The 19,305-nt window shown below is 41.8% G+C and overlaps 2 protein-coding genes across 4 annotated transcripts in view; one reads left to right on the forward strand and one right to left on the reverse strand.

The window, feature by feature from the left end:
* Window positions 1-252: 252 nt before the first annotated feature.
* Window positions 253-4,403, forward strand: LOC146593855 (kelch-like protein 23). 2 transcript variants are annotated; one of them, XM_085308496.1, is made up of 3 exons: window positions 253-1,459; window positions 2,479-2,890; window positions 3,974-4,403. In XM_085308496.1, exons 1-3 carry the CDS (start codon window positions 481-483, stop codon window positions 4,284-4,286), a joined length of 1,704 nt encoding a protein of 567 aa, XP_085164622.1. In that variant the 5' UTR covers window positions 253-480; the 3' UTR covers window positions 4,287-4,403. The 2 variants fall into 2 exon arrangements, with proteins under 2 accessions (XP_085164622.1, XP_085164623.1); XM_085308497.1 differs by lacking the exon at window positions 3,974-4,403 and adding an exon at window positions 3,425-3,965.
* A 1,175-nt stretch (window positions 4,404-5,578) lies between these two features.
* Window positions 5,579-19,305, reverse strand: part of CERS4 (ceramide synthase 4) — a 48,923-nt gene continuing 35,196 nt past the window's right edge. For both annotated transcript variants that reach the window (XM_085308499.1, XM_085308498.1), the window contains 8 exons: window positions 18,548-18,666; window positions 15,878-15,935; window positions 13,543-13,593; window positions 10,648-10,740; window positions 9,863-9,991; window positions 9,471-9,577; window positions 8,963-9,119; window positions 5,579-7,556 (listed from right to left, as the gene is read on the reverse strand). In XM_085308499.1, coding sequence (XP_085164625.1) covers window positions 7,368-7,556; window positions 8,963-9,119; window positions 9,471-9,577; window positions 9,863-9,991; window positions 10,648-10,740; window positions 13,543-13,593; window positions 15,878-15,935; window positions 18,548-18,666 — 903 coding nt within the window. In that variant the 3' untranslated portion in view covers window positions 5,579-7,367. The remainder of the gene's footprint in view (window positions 7,557-8,962; window positions 9,120-9,470; window positions 9,578-9,862; window positions 9,992-10,647; window positions 10,741-13,542; window positions 13,594-15,877; window positions 15,936-18,547; window positions 18,667-19,305) is intronic.

A 19,305-nucleotide genomic window follows, 5' to 3' on the forward strand; every position in this document is an offset into this window, starting at 1 on the left:
TAGATGTGAAATACTGCAATCAATATGGAATTTGGTATTAAACTCTACTTATGAAAGATGCGGGTTTGAGAAAATGAGTGTTTTTTCTCTGGAAGTCTCAAAATTTCTGAAGTTTTTGATTTGAAAAAGGGAAAAAATATCATAATAAATTCTTTTGTTCTAAGGGGTTCAATGTTCACATACAACTTTCTGAGATGTAGCATGCTTAGGAAGAGTTTGGTGGTTCTACCTTCTCTGCCTCTTAGTCCAGGCTTTTTGTTTGGATAATGGCTCCCATAATTCACTGAGGTCTTACTTWGCTAAGGTAGAAGCTAATTAAAGTTGCCATTTTTGATTATACAACTTTTCTGCTATTGCTGCTTTGAAAGCAGTGGGTCAGAAGAGCTAACCAGGAGGGTAGAAAACATATTCTATTTTTAGGACAAGATTGGCTTATCTTGTATTTATCCTTGCCAGAGGGATAACATTTCCAGAGGCCTCATGAGTAAAGACTGCGTAAGGGCTGAGTTAAAATTAACTGCTAGGCAGTTAACGAACATGGAGTCTGCACAAGAAGCAGAGGAGCTGGGATCTCAGACGGAAGTTGTTACAGACACCATTCTTGAGGTTGGAGGAAAACTCTTTCAGGTCAGCCGCAGAGCACTTTCGCTGCACAGTCGTTATTTTGAAGCCATGTTTTYTGGGGGCACAAGGGAGAGCTCTGAACACCATATAGTGATCAGAGGAATTGATGCAGTGCCTTTCCAGGCACTTCTTGAGTTCACTCGTACAGCCCAAGCGCTTATAGATCGAGAAAATGTCACCAGCTTACTGGAAACAGCTGATTTTTTTCAGTTTGACAATGTGAAACTGTTCTGTGAGAAATTTCTGGAGAGAGAGCTGCATGTTTCTAACTGTCTGGGCGTGATGACCTACTCACAGCAATTTGCCTGTGTAGAGCTGCACACATCTGCTGTGAATGTGGCTCTCACTCACTGGGAGGATGTGATATCTCAGGAAGAATTTAAGGCACTTCCCAAAGAAACACTGAGGCAGCTCCTGCAAAGCGATGACCTTTTTGTTTCTCGAGAAGATGTGGTTTTTGACAGTGTTGTGAGGTGGATAATGGAGGACCCAGCAACGAGGGAGGAAGACTTCTTGGATTTGGTGGGAGAAGTCAGAGTCGCTTTTCTGAGTCTGTCCTTCCTTGATATCTTGGTGAAACGCAGCAGGTGCCCCGGAGAGAAAGATGCTTTCTCCAGACTAATAAAGAAGTTAGACAGCTGTCCTCCACCAAGCTGGCAAAATGTGAAACTGTCTCCTTGTGCTGGCCGGAGCTATGACATCTTGTATGTTCTGGGAGGAAGACATGACAAAGAACAGCAAGAATTATTCCTATTTCAACCTAAAACAAGGACCTGGCAAGCTTGCTCTCCCCTGCAGCGCAGAAACCTCACCCAGTATGCAGTAGCAGCAGTAGGTAATAAGGAAATGTGGCTCAAGTGATGCTAGTGAGTGGAACTGAGCAAATGCAAAGGAAAGTTGGGCCTTAGAGACACAAATGCAGTGAGTTTAGTTTCCCCTCCTRTAAAAGCATTTTCTCACTAAAAACCTCACTCATATCTGTGTTCACTTGGGTTCAAGGGATGATTTGTTTTCCTTAGTTCTGGAAGAATATTATGAAAGGCTGAATATTTGTTTTCATATAGCAGAAACAGCAAAGCTATCAAATTCTCACATCAGCTGTATCTGGAAGGAGTTTAATGACTTCATTTGGAGAAGCTTTTTTTTTTCTTTTTTTTTTTAATGCCTTGAGCCTCCTCTATCGTGGTGGTTTTGACAGATCATGTCTCCTGATTTTCAGTTGGCTTTAAGTTAAATGTGTCCAAGGATGCTGAAATTTTCATCTTTAGAGATTTTAAAGATTCTTCACAAAGCCATGGCCACTCCAGTTTAGCATTGGTGATAGTCCAGCTTCAAGTGGGAGATTGGATTAGAGAACCCCAGAGGTCCTCTCCAACAAGTGTTCTATGATTCTGTGCAGGCTTGGAAGGAATTGCTGCATTCTTTGGGCCCAGTGTGTCTAGGCAGATGATAAATCAGCTACTGCAAACTAATAAAAAGAGCAGTGATTTTCTCTGCTTGTCTTGTAGCGTTCCTGTGACAGATTTTCATTTTAATGTTTTTTATACCAATGCTGGCCCAGAAATCCCACTGTTACTGTCCTTCTAAGGTAGAAGGTTATGACCCTCCAGTTAAAGAGTAACAAATGTGGTTCAGCTTGCAAATGAATTCATGTCCTTGATTCTTCCAGTTGAACGTAGAAGAGTTAAGCCTCATTCCTCAAGTGAGCTGCCTTATACCTGYGGGGCTTTCTGTAGGGGGTATATATTTATGAGAACAGAGCAAAACGCAGCCTGGGGAGAAATGAGAAGCCCAATTCTTAGGAACAACTTTCAGCTTTCATATAGCTGATATTTTTCTCTATTGTATTCCCAGGGAATTTTGTTTTTGTGACAGGAGGATACTTCCGGGATGAGTTTGTGTGGTATAGTGTGGATTGGGTGCTGATCTACAATTGCTTGGACAATAGCTGGCTGGAAGGGCCTGCCATGAAGAAGTCTCGCAATAGTCATTGTGCAGTAGGAGCAGGACTCTACCTGTATGTACTTGGAGGGAGCACAGATGAAGGGGTAATTCCAGCAGTGGAGCGCCTGGGTTTGATGGACTCGGAGTGGGAAACCATGAGTCCTATGGCTCAACCTGTGGAGAGAGGAGATGCAGTCAGTGTAGGAACGAGAATCTATGTGGTCTGTGGCCTTGATGAAAATGGACATGTTTATGGTGGAGTGCAAAGGCTGAACACAGAGACGGACGTCTGGGATGTCATCTCATTTTCCCCGCTTCCCAGGTAAGAAATGCTCTTCTGGGCCCCAACAGAGAGAGAAAGGTTCAGCAGATAATCGTATGCGGTCAGGGTGCCTGAGAAGAGGCCTTGGTCCCATAGTAAGTGACAGCTACGTCTCTAATGTCTTCAGTAGGGCTGGGATTTCAGTTCTAGTGGGTTTAGCATGACCCATTTAACCATACAGCCTTATCTTTTAGCACTGTGTTTTCTCATCTCCCCTWTCCCCAAGTGATGGAGGRTTTGCCGCAATCTGTSTCTCTACTCCAGTSCTAACTACATTCTTTGCTGAAAGTGAATTTACTATTTCCAAATATGTTTGCTGACTCCAGCTTCTGGCTATTGGACTTTAAAATCTTTGTGTATTAGTTTAAAGAGAGTTCTATCTCAGACAGCTCCCTTTTTAATAGACATCAGTTAAAGGTTAATTTGCTCTACGTGTACCGTGGCTTAATGTCTGGAAAGGCATTAATACCGAAGTGTCACACTTACAAATAAATCCTTTCCTGCGTTCTTAGTAACGTTGTGTTTTGTTACCAGGAAAAATTCTCTAGAATTCCCATGAGATTACTCTCATGAGAGTGACGTGGAGAAGYGGCCTAGTTATCTCAGATGAACCTGGTTGTAATTGCAAGAGTTAACTCTGTGTTGCCAGAATCTCCAAGAAACCTTCTTATCAGCAGTCTGGGATTCCTGTGGTTATTGTCACTTCCAGGTAGTGCTGGGGACATATACTCCRTACTAACTCAATACCCACATGTGCACCCCCACAAAATGTACTGACARTATTGGAAAGATGCAAAGTAAAATAACATTAGGCAGAACTGAAAGCCAAGGTTTGTATTATACAAGTTTGCAGTTGTTAGTGAGTTACTGGGGAGATAAGACAAAGAATGTAAAACCGGAAAATTATAAACCTCCTAAAGTTTAATTGCAAGGACAAAGAGTGGACTGGATAAATTGTCCCACCAATGCTTCTGTGATTCTCTGCTTAAATGGGGCTATCTTGATGTGAGAACCACTGTCGCATTGAATATATCRGGGACAGATCTTCCTATTGATGCTGATTAAGATTTTCTTTCCTTCCAGGTATGACCTGCGCATCACAGCACTGAATGGTGCTCTGTACACCATAGGAGGGGGAGCTTTTCGATTTGATGTGAAAACAGATGAATGGACCCAAGTGGATGAGGAGTGTTTGACCCAGAAGTTCTTCATGGGCTGCAGCACTGTGAATGGACAAATTTATCTCCTTGGCCAGAGAAAGGGGAACAGTGCCCTCCCCACTGTAGTGMTCTTTGATCCCTACACTGACCTCTGCCAGGTCATAGGTAACAAACTTCCTTGCCCCCTTCCTATTCACGGGTGTGTGTCTGTCCGAAGATTTGATACTTGGGTGTAAGTGAAGCCAGATGCAGCTTAGCCATTAAGTCATGTGCTTTACAGCTGGTGGGAGTTAGCTTGCGTCAACTTTGGTTTGGGAGATTTGTTGACTTTTGAAAAAAATCTGCTTCCTTAACATCTTCTGCATTTTTCTGTCTGGCAAGTGATCTTGAAGCAAAAGCCAGTGAAGCCTCTGCAACTACCTGTAGTTTGCAGTTTATTATTAGAAATTGTGGCCAATGTTGTTAAGGGTACTTAAAAGCAGAGAGATTCAGTATTCTTTGGGACAATCCCCTGCCCATTTTCTGGTGCTTAGCATGTGGGAAAGATTAATCTGGAGCAATCCTGCAAGACAGCAGTGCCAAACAGCCCAGGGAAAGGTGTATTTGCTGCACTCGCCTTTCAAAGATGCATCGGACAATAATCAGGAGCAGGGCACTGGGAATGCAGAGGAAGAGCCTGCAGGCTGTGGGTAGTGTATGTCTGTAGATTCCTTCATGTCTTCCCAGGTAGCTTGGGGTGGCAGCCAGTACTGGTGATGCCAGAAACATTCTGACAGTCCCACTCTYGTCCAGAATGTGAGCAGAGGCTTCTAGACTCAGGAAGTAGGCAACAGTGAGACTCAGTCCTAAGTCAGGACTCCAGCTGCTCCAGGACACTAAGCCCAGCATTTTATCATTCACACTCCACATCTCTGTCCATCCCATAAGCATGACTTTAAACTAGTTAAAATAGCACTGTCCGTGAGCTGGAAGGTGGAGTAAGATGGAGTACAGGGGAGTAATTTAGTGTGTGTTAAGGAGATGACAAAGCCTGTGGCTAATTTCAGTTACATTCTGCTGTACACATGATTGAAGTCTCCTTTTGGTGCCAAAACAGCAGGGTACCAGGGGCTCTTTCTGAGGCTCTGAAACAYCATGAGACAGACTATTAAACATTCATTTCCCTTCCCTTGCCCCTCCAAAACATCTTCACRGTGCTTTGATCTTGGAATTGCCACTGCCCTTGCAGTTCAAGTAACCTAGACTGCCTGTAGCTCTAGTGTAAGGATGCCCTGAAGTGCTCCCTGTTAGCCCAGACCAAATGCAGCTTCACCTAGGAGGAGACAAATGAGGCTGCTGCAGTTCTCTACTGGCATGGCCTAGTGTGGCGGCATGTCCCGAACATGTAATGTGCACTGCAGGTAGATCAACCTGCARTGAGGGCAATGGCAGCTGTATGTGTCTCCCTCATCATCCACCCACACAAAACACAGAGCTACGCAGGGTACCTGCTTCTAGTTAAAGAAATGGGAAAGAGTTTAGACAATCAAACCTTTCAAAAGTAATTTATAAAGAACTGTTACATTTAGTAGTACAAAATGATATACAACTGTTTCTCCCAAACACTTGTCACCTGCAGAGTGGCAAGATTGTACACTCGGACTAAAGAAACATAACAGTATACAGAACACTTATTTTGAACTTCAAATTAGCTCAAGGTTTCAGAGAAACTGTCTCCAGCAAAGATGAATTTAAACCATGATGCAGAAACAGATGCCATGTTCCCACAGAATGTTACTGCCCTGGAATCACCTGTGCTGGAACCACTTTTTCCTCTGAAATCATCCAGTGTATTTTGACTGAAACCTAAGATGAGCACAGACAGACTCAGCTCAAAGATCTCGCCCAGTCACAATTCAGGTGAACTCAGTGTACTGCTGAAAAACCACCACATGCCTCTTGTCCTTTTAGACTGTCATTTGTCTCTTAATTTTAAGAATGTGCCCACCTTCTCAAATCAGCTATTTCCTTGGTCCATGTTCCTCTGTTATCGTTGGCCCTTACYGGGCACATATACGGAAGTTTCTACATGGCCATGGCAGTCTGTTCTCTCATTATAGTGAGCCTATTTATACTTTGGTTTTATAGTTTAATTTCTGTTTAAGATAGAAATTCATGTCATACTAATTTAACTTTTCTAAAGGGTTATAGGATCCAGCCTCGCCCAGAACTACGCAGGATATAAGATACACTCACAGGACATTTAAAGGAACTGAATTAGAGCTGCATCATGACTTTATGGACTATTGCTTTAATCTTTCTATTTTTGATAAGTTTAGGCAAAGGCCCTAGAGTCAGAAGGCTAAGTTAAAGCATTATTCCATAAGGTTCAGCAGGTCCTATCTGGATTCTTTTTCCTCTGGGGACGGGGTAAAGCCATTCCCTTCTTATCACAGACTGACTCTGTAGAGATCTCCCACTGTACCAACCACAGTAGATGAAAACATGAACACTTAATTAGTGTTGTCTACTAGAACATCTGGTTTCTTGTCCCCTCCCTTCYCCTGACAGTGTTCCCTTCTAATACAGGTGTAAAGGATCAGCTGACAATTGAGACACAACAGCCTGCATTTTCTAGCTATTCTGACCGTGATCTAGGTGGGAACTATCTGCAATCTGGGCTTTGGAGTTCCTACTTTTGCAGCAATAATGCTGATGACAGAAGGGACTGAGCTCCACATCATTTCAATACTGATCATATGCTACAGAGCAGCATTTCCTCTGAGAAGAAAATGTATTCTCCTACCTCTTTCCAAAGCTTTTATCCCACTCTATTCAGTTTTAGTTTTATGAGTGGATCACCTGTCTTCACAAAAGAGATGTTCCTCTATTAAGATTTAGATTCTCATACTTACTTGCTAGCCATAATCATTACTGSTAATGGGCCAGGACCGCCAAAGGCTGGTCAAGGCTAAATAAATTCCTTCCAAACAACATTAGGCAGTTAAGACTTGACATTGTCAGAATCTATCCACTATTCTGAGTGGTTTTCAAGATTAACACATTTAACAACAACTATGGTACTGTCTAATACAAGTCAAACCACTTTGATCCCTTTCTATCTGCTTCAAGGCTACAACCCATAGAAAACTTTTATTGGAGAAAAACCAAAAATATCCTTCAAATATCAGTGCCTATATACACTTCTGTTTACAGGAAGCAGGAATTCAGCTATGATACTGCAGTCACATTCCCTTTTACCTACACAATGAGCAAAACTGTTTCTAAAGACGATTGACTGGATTTGTTAAAGGCCAGCAGAGARCAGTTAACAGTAGCTATCTTTCCTTGCAATGGCCATTGGTGAGATGAGTTCTGCTGTTCTGCTGCTGAGACCCATTCCTCTGGATACAGTTGTTGCTTGTGATGCTGAAATGCGTGATCCCATTCTTCTCTTTTTCTCTAATCTTTTCTCTTTCTTCATCCTTGTCACTCTCTTCTGTTTCACTTCTCATATCCTTTTCCATCTACAGAAAAATGTAAATGAGAAGCTATACATGCATGGAAGTCTGCACATGAAGCAGTGCTAGCTGAACCATACAGATGGCCAAGGTGCTAGYTCAGCCACTGGCTTTTGGCAAACATGTCTGCTGTGTCATTTGGCTTTTACCTATGCAGCCATCTTTAGAAACAGGTTATGTCTGTCTCTTTTGTTTCAACTTCAGTGGGAATCTGTCATCCTGATAAACTCAATATGGAAAGCTCCCAAATATTTTTGCACCAAATGTGATGGATAATTTTTAGATAAAATGGAAGAATTCTGAATGTCCTTGAGTATTTTTCTTCCTGATGGCTCATTGCTTTCTAGTAAGATTATCATCTTTGTACAYTGTAATCACTGCAATGGTAGTTGAGCAGACACTAGAACTAGGAAAATAACAGCAGTGCTGTCCAACCTTATGCCTCTTCTTTCTCTGCCCTGCGTGAGTTTTTCTTTTTTTTTTTTAATTTTAAATTTGCAAGTAATTTTCTCTTTGCTACTTTAATGAAAGACAGATAAAGAAGTCATGGACAATATGGATGAACACAAGCCTTTTTTATGCTAGTTCTCAATTCCTCTAGGACAGATTGCCACAGTTGGCTGCTAATAAAACAGCTCATCCCAGGCTATAAGGTCAACTCCCAAAGGCACTGACTTGTTTCTCCTGGACTGTGTTCCTGGCTTATTGCCAACCTAGTGCCATTAGGTCACGTCTTTGATTTTGGGAAGAATTTCGTGCTGCACAGCAGCTGGGTCTCACAGCAGATATTACAGACTGCGGTCAGAAAGAGTRGGATTCATTTCACTTAAGTTTATGCAATTGCATCTCAGAAATTCATCTAGGGTTACTCTACRACTGATAGAGATGAACTGGCACTAGTTGGGTACAATCCTGAATGGCTATTACAGCTATTATAAACAGAAATATCTATTCTGTAGACATCTAAAGTAGCATAATACAATCTACTCAAAACATGTAAGAAAGCACTTTTGCACTGGCCTCATCACGCATGACAACTTTTCCTCCCCTGGTTTCTTACTTCTTTGACAAATGCAAATCATACAGGTCCAGATATTAGGATCTTTACTTAGACATCACTGGCTTTGCTCAGAGTAATCTTCCCTGGAGTCCAACCCACATTTTTCTTGAACGTAAGAAATGTGTCCAAGGTTATGTAGATGGAAAATTTATCTTTTTCATCAGCTTTGCCTAGCAGTATTAAGAGYGCCTCTTTTACCACACTGTAAAAGAGTAGGATTCTACATCTATAATTTCACCAGCAGGATAAGAAAGAATCCATCCTGGATGAACCCCTGTGCTCTCAACCAAGCAGTCTAGGGGGACCCTCCCTCCACACATGATGTACAAGAAGAATGCAAACTGATCTATACCGTGCCCTGGAGGAGGAACTTGTAGACCATATGAATAATTAGGCAGGACCAGAAGACATGGAGCAGCTGCAGAGTTATCAGAAGAGCGTTCATGAAGTAATACCCAAAGAAAGGCTGGAATATCTCCATGGAGTAATAGTAGGTATTATAGAGCACTCTGCAAGAGAGAGGGAATTGCAGTTTGTTCATAGCAATGCTTTAGTAAGCCAATCCCAGAAAGCTCTAGTCACAGAGGAAGTTTCAGGTCATTCACTCTGTTTCTGTATAYAACCCTTGTGAACCAACCCTCAGTAACCCACCAAAAATTAGGAGGATAGGGCTCTCTTCCCAAAAGAGGCCTTCAGGAGGGAGATGGAACAGCCGTGCGGCACTGTAGCCTATGCAGAGGGCAGGAACATGGGCTCAAGAATTGAAAAGAAAGGGCTGCGTAACAGATTCAGCACTCAGCTGAATTATCCTGCCTCCAACAAGGCAGCTTTGCCATTTCCCTTGACTGCAACAGACTCACGTGTAGGGGAAAATGACCAGGCGGCTGATGAGGAAAACAGCTGAGAAGATCATAAAGAGGCAGTTACAAGTTTTTTTCCACTTCATATAATTGAATACCTTAGTTGGCTGGAAAGACAAAGAACAATAAAAGACAATAGACCAGGATAGTTCATCTGTACATGCTCCAGGAGGCTAATGAGCCAGAGGTGATACATCTGCATGCAGGTAATCATGTCACCTCCTGGCTCTCTGGAGAAAAGCCTAGGATGGGCCAGGAGATCAGTACTGAGCTGTCTGTGAAAGCCCATAATGGTCGGCCCATACTGTGGTAGACCAACATACACACACCCTTTGGCTGAAGAGCATCACTCCCACCTAAGCTTTGCCTTGCACATAACCTGTGRAGCTCACCTCTAGGAAGCAATCAGAAGCATCGTGAATCACCATCACCAGTGTCCCAATGCGGATGTAATTGGCACAGTATGAGAAACAGATCAGGAAGATTGTTGCAGCATGATGGACTATCTGCTCCTTAAAGTCCTGATGAGAAAGGGGACAGGAGAGAGTAAGATTCACATTGTTCCTTCTCCCTGGTTAGAGCATGATTCCTGCAGCAGCAATAAAACCTTTCTGCCCTTACACCCAGTTAAGTAAGAAACCTCCCACTGTAAGGTCTAATCCATATAACTTTTTACCAGACACATTCTAGAAATGTAGGCAACCAAGAGACCTAAGAGTAATGAGTTTATGGTGTAAACTGAGGATTTCACAACAAAGAAGTTCTCTCCCCCTTCATATCAGTAGTGGTCTGGTGACAGCTTAAATCAGAAGATGGAATAATAACAGCTGGTGATTCAAAATGGATAAATTCTGACACATAGAGCTTCCCTTCTGCCACATAGCAATGCCCATCTCCATTCTTTGCCCACATGCATGCTTTACCTATTCACACATTCAGCTCATACACCCAGCCTCTCTGATGAAGATTCCCAACCACTTTCCCTTTATAAAGGTATATTCCCAGCCTTATGCTAGTCTATACCCATGCAATCTTGAAGCTGTTGGGGCACTGGCCCACAGGAACACCTGCAGTGTAACTGGCAGAGATTCATCTCTTTCCCTATCTCTATAATCAGTGCAGCCTGTTAGGCTTGGATCTTGATTGTGCTTGACTCTTCCATGGGGCTGTCACTCACCTTCCTCTTCACATCAAAGGGCAGGGTGAAGACAAGTGAGCAGTAGAAGGAGAGCTCCAGCAAGTAATACCAGAACAGAGAGGGCTGAAGAGGCTGCAACACAAAGGGAGAGACAGTAATAAACCCATTATGTAAGACAGAACAAGGGTTGGAAGAGCTCTGGTTTCGATCTGTTCTGTTATAGGTGTTAAAAAGCGTTGCATGGCTTAGGATGACTTGGATATTCCTGGAAAAGACATGTACTGCAAACGTACAAGGCAGGATACAAAGACCTGAGTGGTCCCTTTAGTCTTCCATTCCTATTAAAACACCACCTGTTTCAAATTTTATCTGGCACTACAGATTCACTGCTAAAATTTGTGCCTTTGAGCAACAGCAGAAAGATTGCTTGAAGACTCAGCTTGAAAGATACTAACTCATTCTTCACTCATTTATTCCATTCTTGTTCCAGTGGGTCATATTGTTAAAGCTGTGTGTTGTATTTCCCCTTATAGCTTTGCAGATGTCAACGTACAGTCAGAGGGTCTTGTTCTAGCTTTGTCTAACAGGCCCAACAGTTCTGGAGCACAGCCTTTCTTCACTTCATGTTGGTAGTGTGATTCAGTTGTCCTTCAGCCTCTTCTTCAGTTAATGAAAATTTTGATTTCTTATCCAGGATTTTCTAGTACTTTAAAATACTGTGCATGGYGGCTCCCTGGAGGATAATTCAGAGGAAACTATTACCCTGACAGAAACACTTATCAGGCATTTGGATTGGAAGAGGTAAATAATGAATTACAGGTTGCCCCAAAAGGTTGTCAAGTCTTCATCCTTGGAGATATTCAAAACTGTACTGGAGAAGGACATGGGCAAGCTGCTCTAGCTGACCTCACTTGAGTGGGGAGGTTGGACCAGATGATCTTTAGAAATGTCTTCCAATCCTAGCTATTTTGTGATTCTCTGATCCTGTGAAAGCAATCCAAAGCGCACTAAGTTGCTAGGAACCTTTCCATCAGCTTCACAGGACTTTCAATCACACTGTCAGGGCCCTGAATGTAGCAACAGGCTGTGCCAACTCTTCCCTCCATTCTGGGGGTTTAGCTGTTTGTGTTTAAGGGCAGTTCTGGTATGGTGCAGCTGTGTAACCTTGTATGACACTGTTGTGAGAAGAGCTTTGTGAGAAACAGAGTCAGAAATCTCATCAGGACCTCCTCCTTTGACTCAGGAGCTGCATTTCAGCTCAGGTCTTTGCCATCAGTCCCTGCCTGAATTATGTTATAGGAATGCTGTGCCTAGTTCTGTACTTCAGAATTTGGATTCATTGGCTTGGTGCTGGTGCTGTCTCATCAYTACAGACTTGTCTGGTGATCTGAACTCATGGCTGACTCTGGTTCCAGACCAGACCTGTTCTGCTATTCTTGCTCTGTTCCTGTGGACTGTGCCCCGTGTGAGAGGACAATTTCCCTGACTGTTCTACTGTCACCTTTGGCTCCCAGTTCACTTTCCCTTGCAGAACAACACACTCTTGACACACTTGACACACATCCCATAAAAGGCAGATTCAAGCTACTCAGGACAACTTTAATTCAGCTAATGATACTAAATTGTCTTTCCCTTTGCTCTTCTTAGCTCTTACATGAGCTCAGATTCCCTTGGTCCTACCACAGCATCCTGAAAATACTTCCAATGAGATAAAAGTCAGGGGAGTATTCCAAATCTTCATGAGATTCGGGTAACTTGCATGGACCAGTCCCACTGTATCAGATCCACAGTGTCCAATGATTCTTGCCTCCTGCTGCCAAGCACGCTGTCCTAGAGGCTGCAGCAAACCRGAACTGTCCACCTTTGGAGCAGCAATGAGATAATACCCAGTATTCTGACTGATTTCTTCATAATACTAATCAAGCCTGTAGCAAACAGCTGCTCTAATGGTACAGAAAAACCTCTTCAGAAGTTGAAATCATTTTTTTTCACTTCAATGAAATTTAGCTCCTTTCTGTGTGCCTGCTGTGGCATACATAGCAGTAAGACATAGGAAGGCTGCTGCTATACAACAGGCTATAGTTGTCTTCTCTAGAGAATTTAGAGCACAAAAAAAATATAAAGGAAAAGGTAGAGCAGTGCTCAGTAGGAGAATCTCTCATTCTAACCCTTTCAATTTCTCAGTTATGGAAGTATGAATAGCCAGGGAGGCATCTGGGCAAAAAAGTACCTGGGTTTTTGTTGCTATCTTTGCCCCTTGTGTTGATGACCAAGGAGCTGGCAATTTTCTTTGAGGTTATTCTGGTCCGGGCTGATAAGAGATGTGTGCTTTCCAGCCCTCTGGATAGCTTTTCACAGTGCTGATGTGAAAAAAATAGAGAATATACATTGTAAAACTGTAAGACAACATCCTCTGAACTTAATGGGAATGATGTGCTATTACAACTGGCCATTCTGCCAGTTCCACTGGGGAAAGAGCCACTAGGGGAACACTGAGGATAGGATTCTTCAGTACAGCTGAAAGATCTTACTATTCAGAGCACAGCCTCTACTTTAAGCACTCTCCACCAAGTCTTCAATTATTCTCCTTAGACAATATGTCCTTCTCTGGCCTCAATCTCCTCTACAAACTAAACATCCTTGGAAGACTCATGTTTTTCAGTTTCTTGGTTTATCTGGTCAGACCCCTCGCTTTCCTTTTACTTCTGCAGATACTCCTGCTCTACCGATTCCTCCTCTATTGTGTTTAGATTATGACAGATACAAAAATGTTCTGGCTAGACAAGAGTCTGTTTTTTAATTCTTGGGGCTCATTGGCTTGAATTTAATTCAGTGCCCTTTCTTTTGTCATTAACACAACCTGATTTTGGAAAGAGATCGAAAAACAATATATGAATTATAACAATTTTCCCTCCTGGATCCTGGATGACTTACTTGTTGTGGATATCCTGTCCAGCACTCTCTATGGTCCCAAAGCCAAGGTTTCTGGAAAGAAAATAAAATATGAATATGAGAATGCCAGAGGAATTGTTCTCTTGCAAGCTGCCTAATTCCTTCTGCTTGTTACTATTTCAGATTTTATTATGTTTTGTTATAGGCAGAGCTGGTAGTGCTGTCTGGAATTAAGTTGCCAAGAGACTTCCACTACAGGAATTTGCAGTTGCTTGTGACATTGCCAATTCATGACTACTGAGCTGAAATTTCACATGCTGTAAATCCACTTCCACTTAAAAAAAAAAAAAAAAAAAAAAAAAAGCCTACAGACAATTTCTGCCAATTTGTTTGTAACCTTTTTCAAGTTCAAGTGTTGGGAAAATATATTTTGAATATATTCAAATATTCTTACAACTATTTCATTAAGAATCTCTATGGTTTGGACCACAGTGTATCAGGAACATGCTTTTGCTCTGTGAATATCATGCTGCAGCCTGTAAAGTAATGAATCTCTGGAAAAATCCTGCTTTATTTACACTTTATAGAAACTTGGTAGTGATAGAAACTTGGCAGCTTAGAAATTTTCATAGAAAATTGGCAGCTGAGGTCTCCAAAAGTTTTTCCTGCATGGAGCATGCTCTGACCCTCCGCAGTGCCTAGATTTGACAAGAGCAAGCATGTCTGTACAGGGATGGTATTCTACATCACAGCTGTAGAGGTAATTTTCAGTAACAGTTCCACAGGGCTCCAGATACCAAARCCTAAAGCAGGAAGACAACATTTCCTGTTCTCCTGCTGAGCACCTGTTGGTACATAAGCAATGCAGAAGGGAAGGAGGGGGCAGTGGTAATCAGAAGCAGTATGCAATAGACAGTCTGCTGCTGGTTGGGAGCAGGATGGGGTGCAGGACTTAGAGCAAATGCAGGTAAGGAACCAGGAAAGATGTGTGATGTGGAATTAGAAAGGATGGAGCAAAACACTCTGAAACTAATATAGCACACCATCTTCCTTAATCCAGAAAGGAATCTCAGATGCCTGAACTTAATTGTTCCTCTGCTATCAGCAAACAAATCTGATTTCTGGCAGCCTAATGTGAGACAACTTTCAACCTGCTATTTCACTGACTCTTGGAGCTAAGTTTTATGTAGTGAGTCTAAAGCTACTAAGACAGAGTTTAATTTTTAACGGTTGCTTTTTTTTCAAAAGAAATGAGGATGTTTCATGAAAATAAACGCATATTAAAATACTACTCATATTACAAACTCAACATGCGAACGTCAGGAAATGTCAGAAGTGAAGATGCCCTGTCACATTAATTAATTGTCCTTCTTTTAAATATAACATGATCATCTGCTATTTTGCTACAGGATCCCTAACTTGTTTGGAGGTTCTAGGGATGAATCTAGAACTGTTGTCTGATGCCTCATTTTTTTAATGGAAACTAGCAGTGTGTACAGAATGAAGAAAAGACTTCCAGGAAAAGAGAAGATGATCTCTCATTGTTAGACTGGTCAGATAACATGCATATCAACAGGATTTTGCCACTTCTATGGCCACAGGTGTCTTGTATGGTGCTGAACAGGTCATGCATACCAAACTTTCATAGCTGGCCTCACAGAATATCCTTCTGTTTTGGTGTACAGATCCACAAAACACTGTAGTTGGGATTTAGAAACCTTCACTCCTCAGCAATTTCATCCTGGAATCCCCACACTCCTAGTGGATTAAATTCAGACTTGAAAATTTTATAAAGAATGAAAGATCTACATCTGCTAAGGTCAAAAAGTCCTCATTTGTTACAGTAATGAGGAGTTATAAGCATAGTTTAGGCCCGCTGTTCTGGAATCTGCAGATTTTCCTTTATTTAACCTCTAAAAAGGTCTCAGTATAGAAGACTCAAAGCTCAGATGAGGATTTGGGTTTAGCAAAAGAGCTAGGGGAACCTCTAAAACACAGCTATAGGATGACTGGTGTTGCTAGTCCCAGCTGATACCATAGCTCAGTGGCTGTGGTATCAGCACACACATGGTACATACAGGGCTTCCATTCTCTTTTTTTGTGCTTATAGGGATTAAAATCCTTGTCACTCAAGCCTCAGCCTCTTTCTGTTGGAGTAGTGCCATTTGTACCAAAAGCATTCACTACTCATTAAATCCAAGAAAAAGAAATATCCTAAATTAAGCCTGCTTCAATACGTTTGTGTGCTGTGCARAGCATATACCTGGTGGGCAGTCCTATATAAAAAGGTCAAAATGGAGAGGTTTGATAATGAAACCTGCTATTCTAGCAGGCATTCATGAGGCAGATCAGCAGGTGACACTGCTTGTATACTCACATCATATAGGACAGCAAGTCCAGTGAAGAAAGAAATGATGTAAAATGTAAACCTCCAGCTAGAAACAAACAAAACAAAGTATGTTAGAATTCCATTAACCACGAAGTTGCAAATCTGTGTATCAATCAGACATTCATTCRAAGAATAACATTCTGAAGTCAAAGAAATACATCAAAATGTTCAAAGTCTGTCCAGAGGATAACAGGAGTGTTACTCTGCATGTCTCTAGCACATTCAACAGACTTCAAAATGAACAATTCTTCTGCKTTAGAGACTGTAGAAAATACGAGAATTTCCTTGACCAAAAGCACCCAGAGAATCACCCCARCCCTTCCCAGCACTACTAGATACATATGTAAAAGTTGAATAATAACAATCACTCTCTTGGGTTTTTGGAGATTAGGCATGCTAAATTCATGTAAAACAGCTGATTACTGTCATGTTTGATCTCAGTCAGGAGCTGGTAATGAACCACACATATTAATCCCACATAAAATATGTCTGTCAATGTACATTAATATAAAATAGAGTTCAGTGGACAGAGGCACTTCATACCAAATATACAGACACACAGTAAGGAATGAGGGGAATTTTACCCCAGCTGAATCAAGGAGTTATTAATAAACAAATACAGGAAATGAATCTTCAAAGAAGTAAAAGAGTGTAAAGCASTCCTTTACTTAGCAAAAATCTCCATAACAAATCTGAGATAACCAAATTTTGAGAACATGAGATTTTATCTGTGAATGAAACCTCTGGGAGCTTCAAGAAAGACATAATCTATACAAATCTACTATGTCACATCAAAAAGACATTCATTCTGCATACTGCAAAAGATGAAACAGAGCAGGTAAAAGGACACCATCCTCAGTAAGCTGAGTCAGAAAAGTATTTACTTCAAGTCAGCTGAGTGCAAGGAGTAAGAATTTAGATTTGATCTTGATGGAAATAGATTAAGCATGGCTTATTTTCAACTCTTTGCCCACAGCTTTTGTAAGCATTGTAACTGGGCTGCTATGTGGGATATTACAAACAAATAATGTGTTCATCTTTTTCATTTAGGATTTTTAGTTAGCAGTTTTGAATTAAAGGTTGAGTATTAAAYGGAGCACAAGATGCCTATCCTGTAGATAAACATTTTTGGTCAGATGAATGCCACTGTAGGTATTTAGTGGTTGTTCTTCCATTTCTGTGGCCTTCCTGGAAGAACCTACTCCCTTACAAGCATTGCAGAGCAGCAGCTCAAAAATCTGGCATGTCAGGCAGGCTCAGGAGAATCCTCCTTCTCAGTGGAAAGCAGAGCTAAAGCCAACATTTCCAAGAGGGGCTAACYTGAAACCTTTTGGCAAAAGATTCTGAGGATTCTGATGAATGGGCTTCTGCATTCTGGATCCATTTCTATCCCTTGCTCACCTCGTGTATGAGAACTGCTCTAAATGCTGTGTAAAATCAGTCACTGGGTGGTGCTACAGATTCATTGTGTAAACTCTCAGATTTTAAGATTTAAGACAAGCTCAGGGTAATACTGCAGAAGTCCTTGTGGCAGTGTGATAAACAAGTGGGGCCTCCCCATAGGATCAAAGAGATAAAGATGGGAACTGCTCACCAGGCTCACAAGCCCTTCTGTAAGGACATTTAGTGTAGAACAGTTTTCTAGAGATCTTTCACAGTCTTTGATTTCTTGCTGGAAAAGAACTCAGATGATCATCCGGTCTAGCCTTTGATGGGAGACAAGCCCAGCTCAGCAAGACCGCCTAGAAATGAAGACAGTGGGTGACAGCCCAGGAGCTCAGAGAGCCGTACAATTTTAGGCCTCAGCTCTGTGTGTGTCACATGTTGGGTCATCAGGGCTTCAAAGCTTGGTGCTAAATAAGTGTTCTATAAACTTCTTTCCAGCTGAAGCCTATCAGAGCTACTGTTGTGTTTCATTTCTGGAAAGCTTAGCTAGGACTAGCATTTACAAAAGTGACTGACATGAGATTTATTTTTTTCTACTTAAGTACCTAAAAAGTGAGGAACTCCATGATAGTCCTCTTTTGCCAGACCTCCTTATGCCTCCACATAATTAGGAGGATTTCTACACATGCATTTTCAAGAAAAGTTTTGCTCCTTGGAAAATATAAGCTTYTACATAGGCCCCTTTTTCTGCCATTATAAAATGGTACTTTTTTTTGTTGTTTGTTTGTTTTCAGGAAGCTGAGCTCAGCTGTCAGAAGATAACAATCTAGCCCAATGTATTGAAAGCAATAAGAGGGAGAGAAGTTACAAGGAGGATGCAGTCAGAGCAATCAGCTTGCAGTGAAGCAAAGTGGAGTCACGGGACCATTTTGCAGGCACTAAAGCAGCAACAAAACAGCAGGAAGAAGTAAAGAGCAAAACAGAAGGGAATTTTTCAGCATATGATCCTGTTTCAAGACAGAATGCCAGTCTTAAAAAGCCAGAAACAGGGCCTCTATAAGGAATAAAGGTGAGGCTGGAGTGAAGAGTCTTGAATAAAAGGAGGAACAGCAAGAAGTGATTCAGTAACAAAGAAGCAGCAGTAGGGTAGGAGAAGGATTAGGTGGAGCAGCGAAGACCTTTTCTATGTAGAAGTGGACGGCAGGATAGGAGGCAGAGCTCAGCCCCACTGAAAGACCCACACAACTCAAGGCTTGTGCTCCCAGCACTCACCAGGCCTCACAGAATTTTTTTGATAGACTTGGTCGGTCTACGTTCCTCCGGCGCCGAAACCACCTCTCCACTTTTCTGACTGGCAGGTCACACTGTTTGGCTAAATTGATCAGCTCACCCTAAAAAACAGGTGAGGAAGCAAGATTCAGATTCAGGTTTGAAGGTCAAATGGGGCAACACCGCAACAGAGTCTGATCCACAACATAGCCCAGTGCAAAGAACCCAGCTGGTATTTCCTGGCAAGCCCAAGTCTGTTTAAACTAAGGCATCTTTTAGAAAGTTGTCCATTTTTGTATAAAAATCCTAGATAATGGAAAATCTTTCACATGCCTGGGGGAAAAAAAAGGTTATTAATGCTAATGTTCAAACTTTGCATTTTGTTTTTGATGTGAATTTCTCCAGTTTCAACTCTAGAATGTCCATTCACCTTTTTCAAATATGCTTCTTACCACTTTCACTTAGTGACTTCTACTTTTGAGGTGGAATCAAATGGAGATTTGATTTACCTGCAGCTTGATTTATCTTTAATGGAGATTCATTTATCTCTCCAAATCCTCCATAATGCTGTATGCCTCCCAAGGAGAGGGCAGCTGGGAACAGCAAAATCTCATCTGGGACAAGTTAAAGCTGACTCGTAAGGAGGAATTTAAGAGCTTGTGAGAGAGGAAGGAAGTTAGAAGACTGGATGAGGTGTAACTGGTGAACTGAGAGAGCAAGGCAGGAGTCAGTTGGATAGTTCTTTCCTCTGTGTAACACTG

The sequence above is a fragment of the Rhea americana genome, unplaced genomic scaffold, assembly GCF_003343005.1.
Source record: "Rhea americana isolate MKP2758 unplaced genomic scaffold, rheAme1 scaffold_278, whole genome shotgun sequence".
In the NCBI taxonomy this organism is placed as follows: domain Eukaryota; kingdom Metazoa; phylum Chordata; class Aves; order Rheiformes; family Rheidae; genus Rhea; species Rhea americana.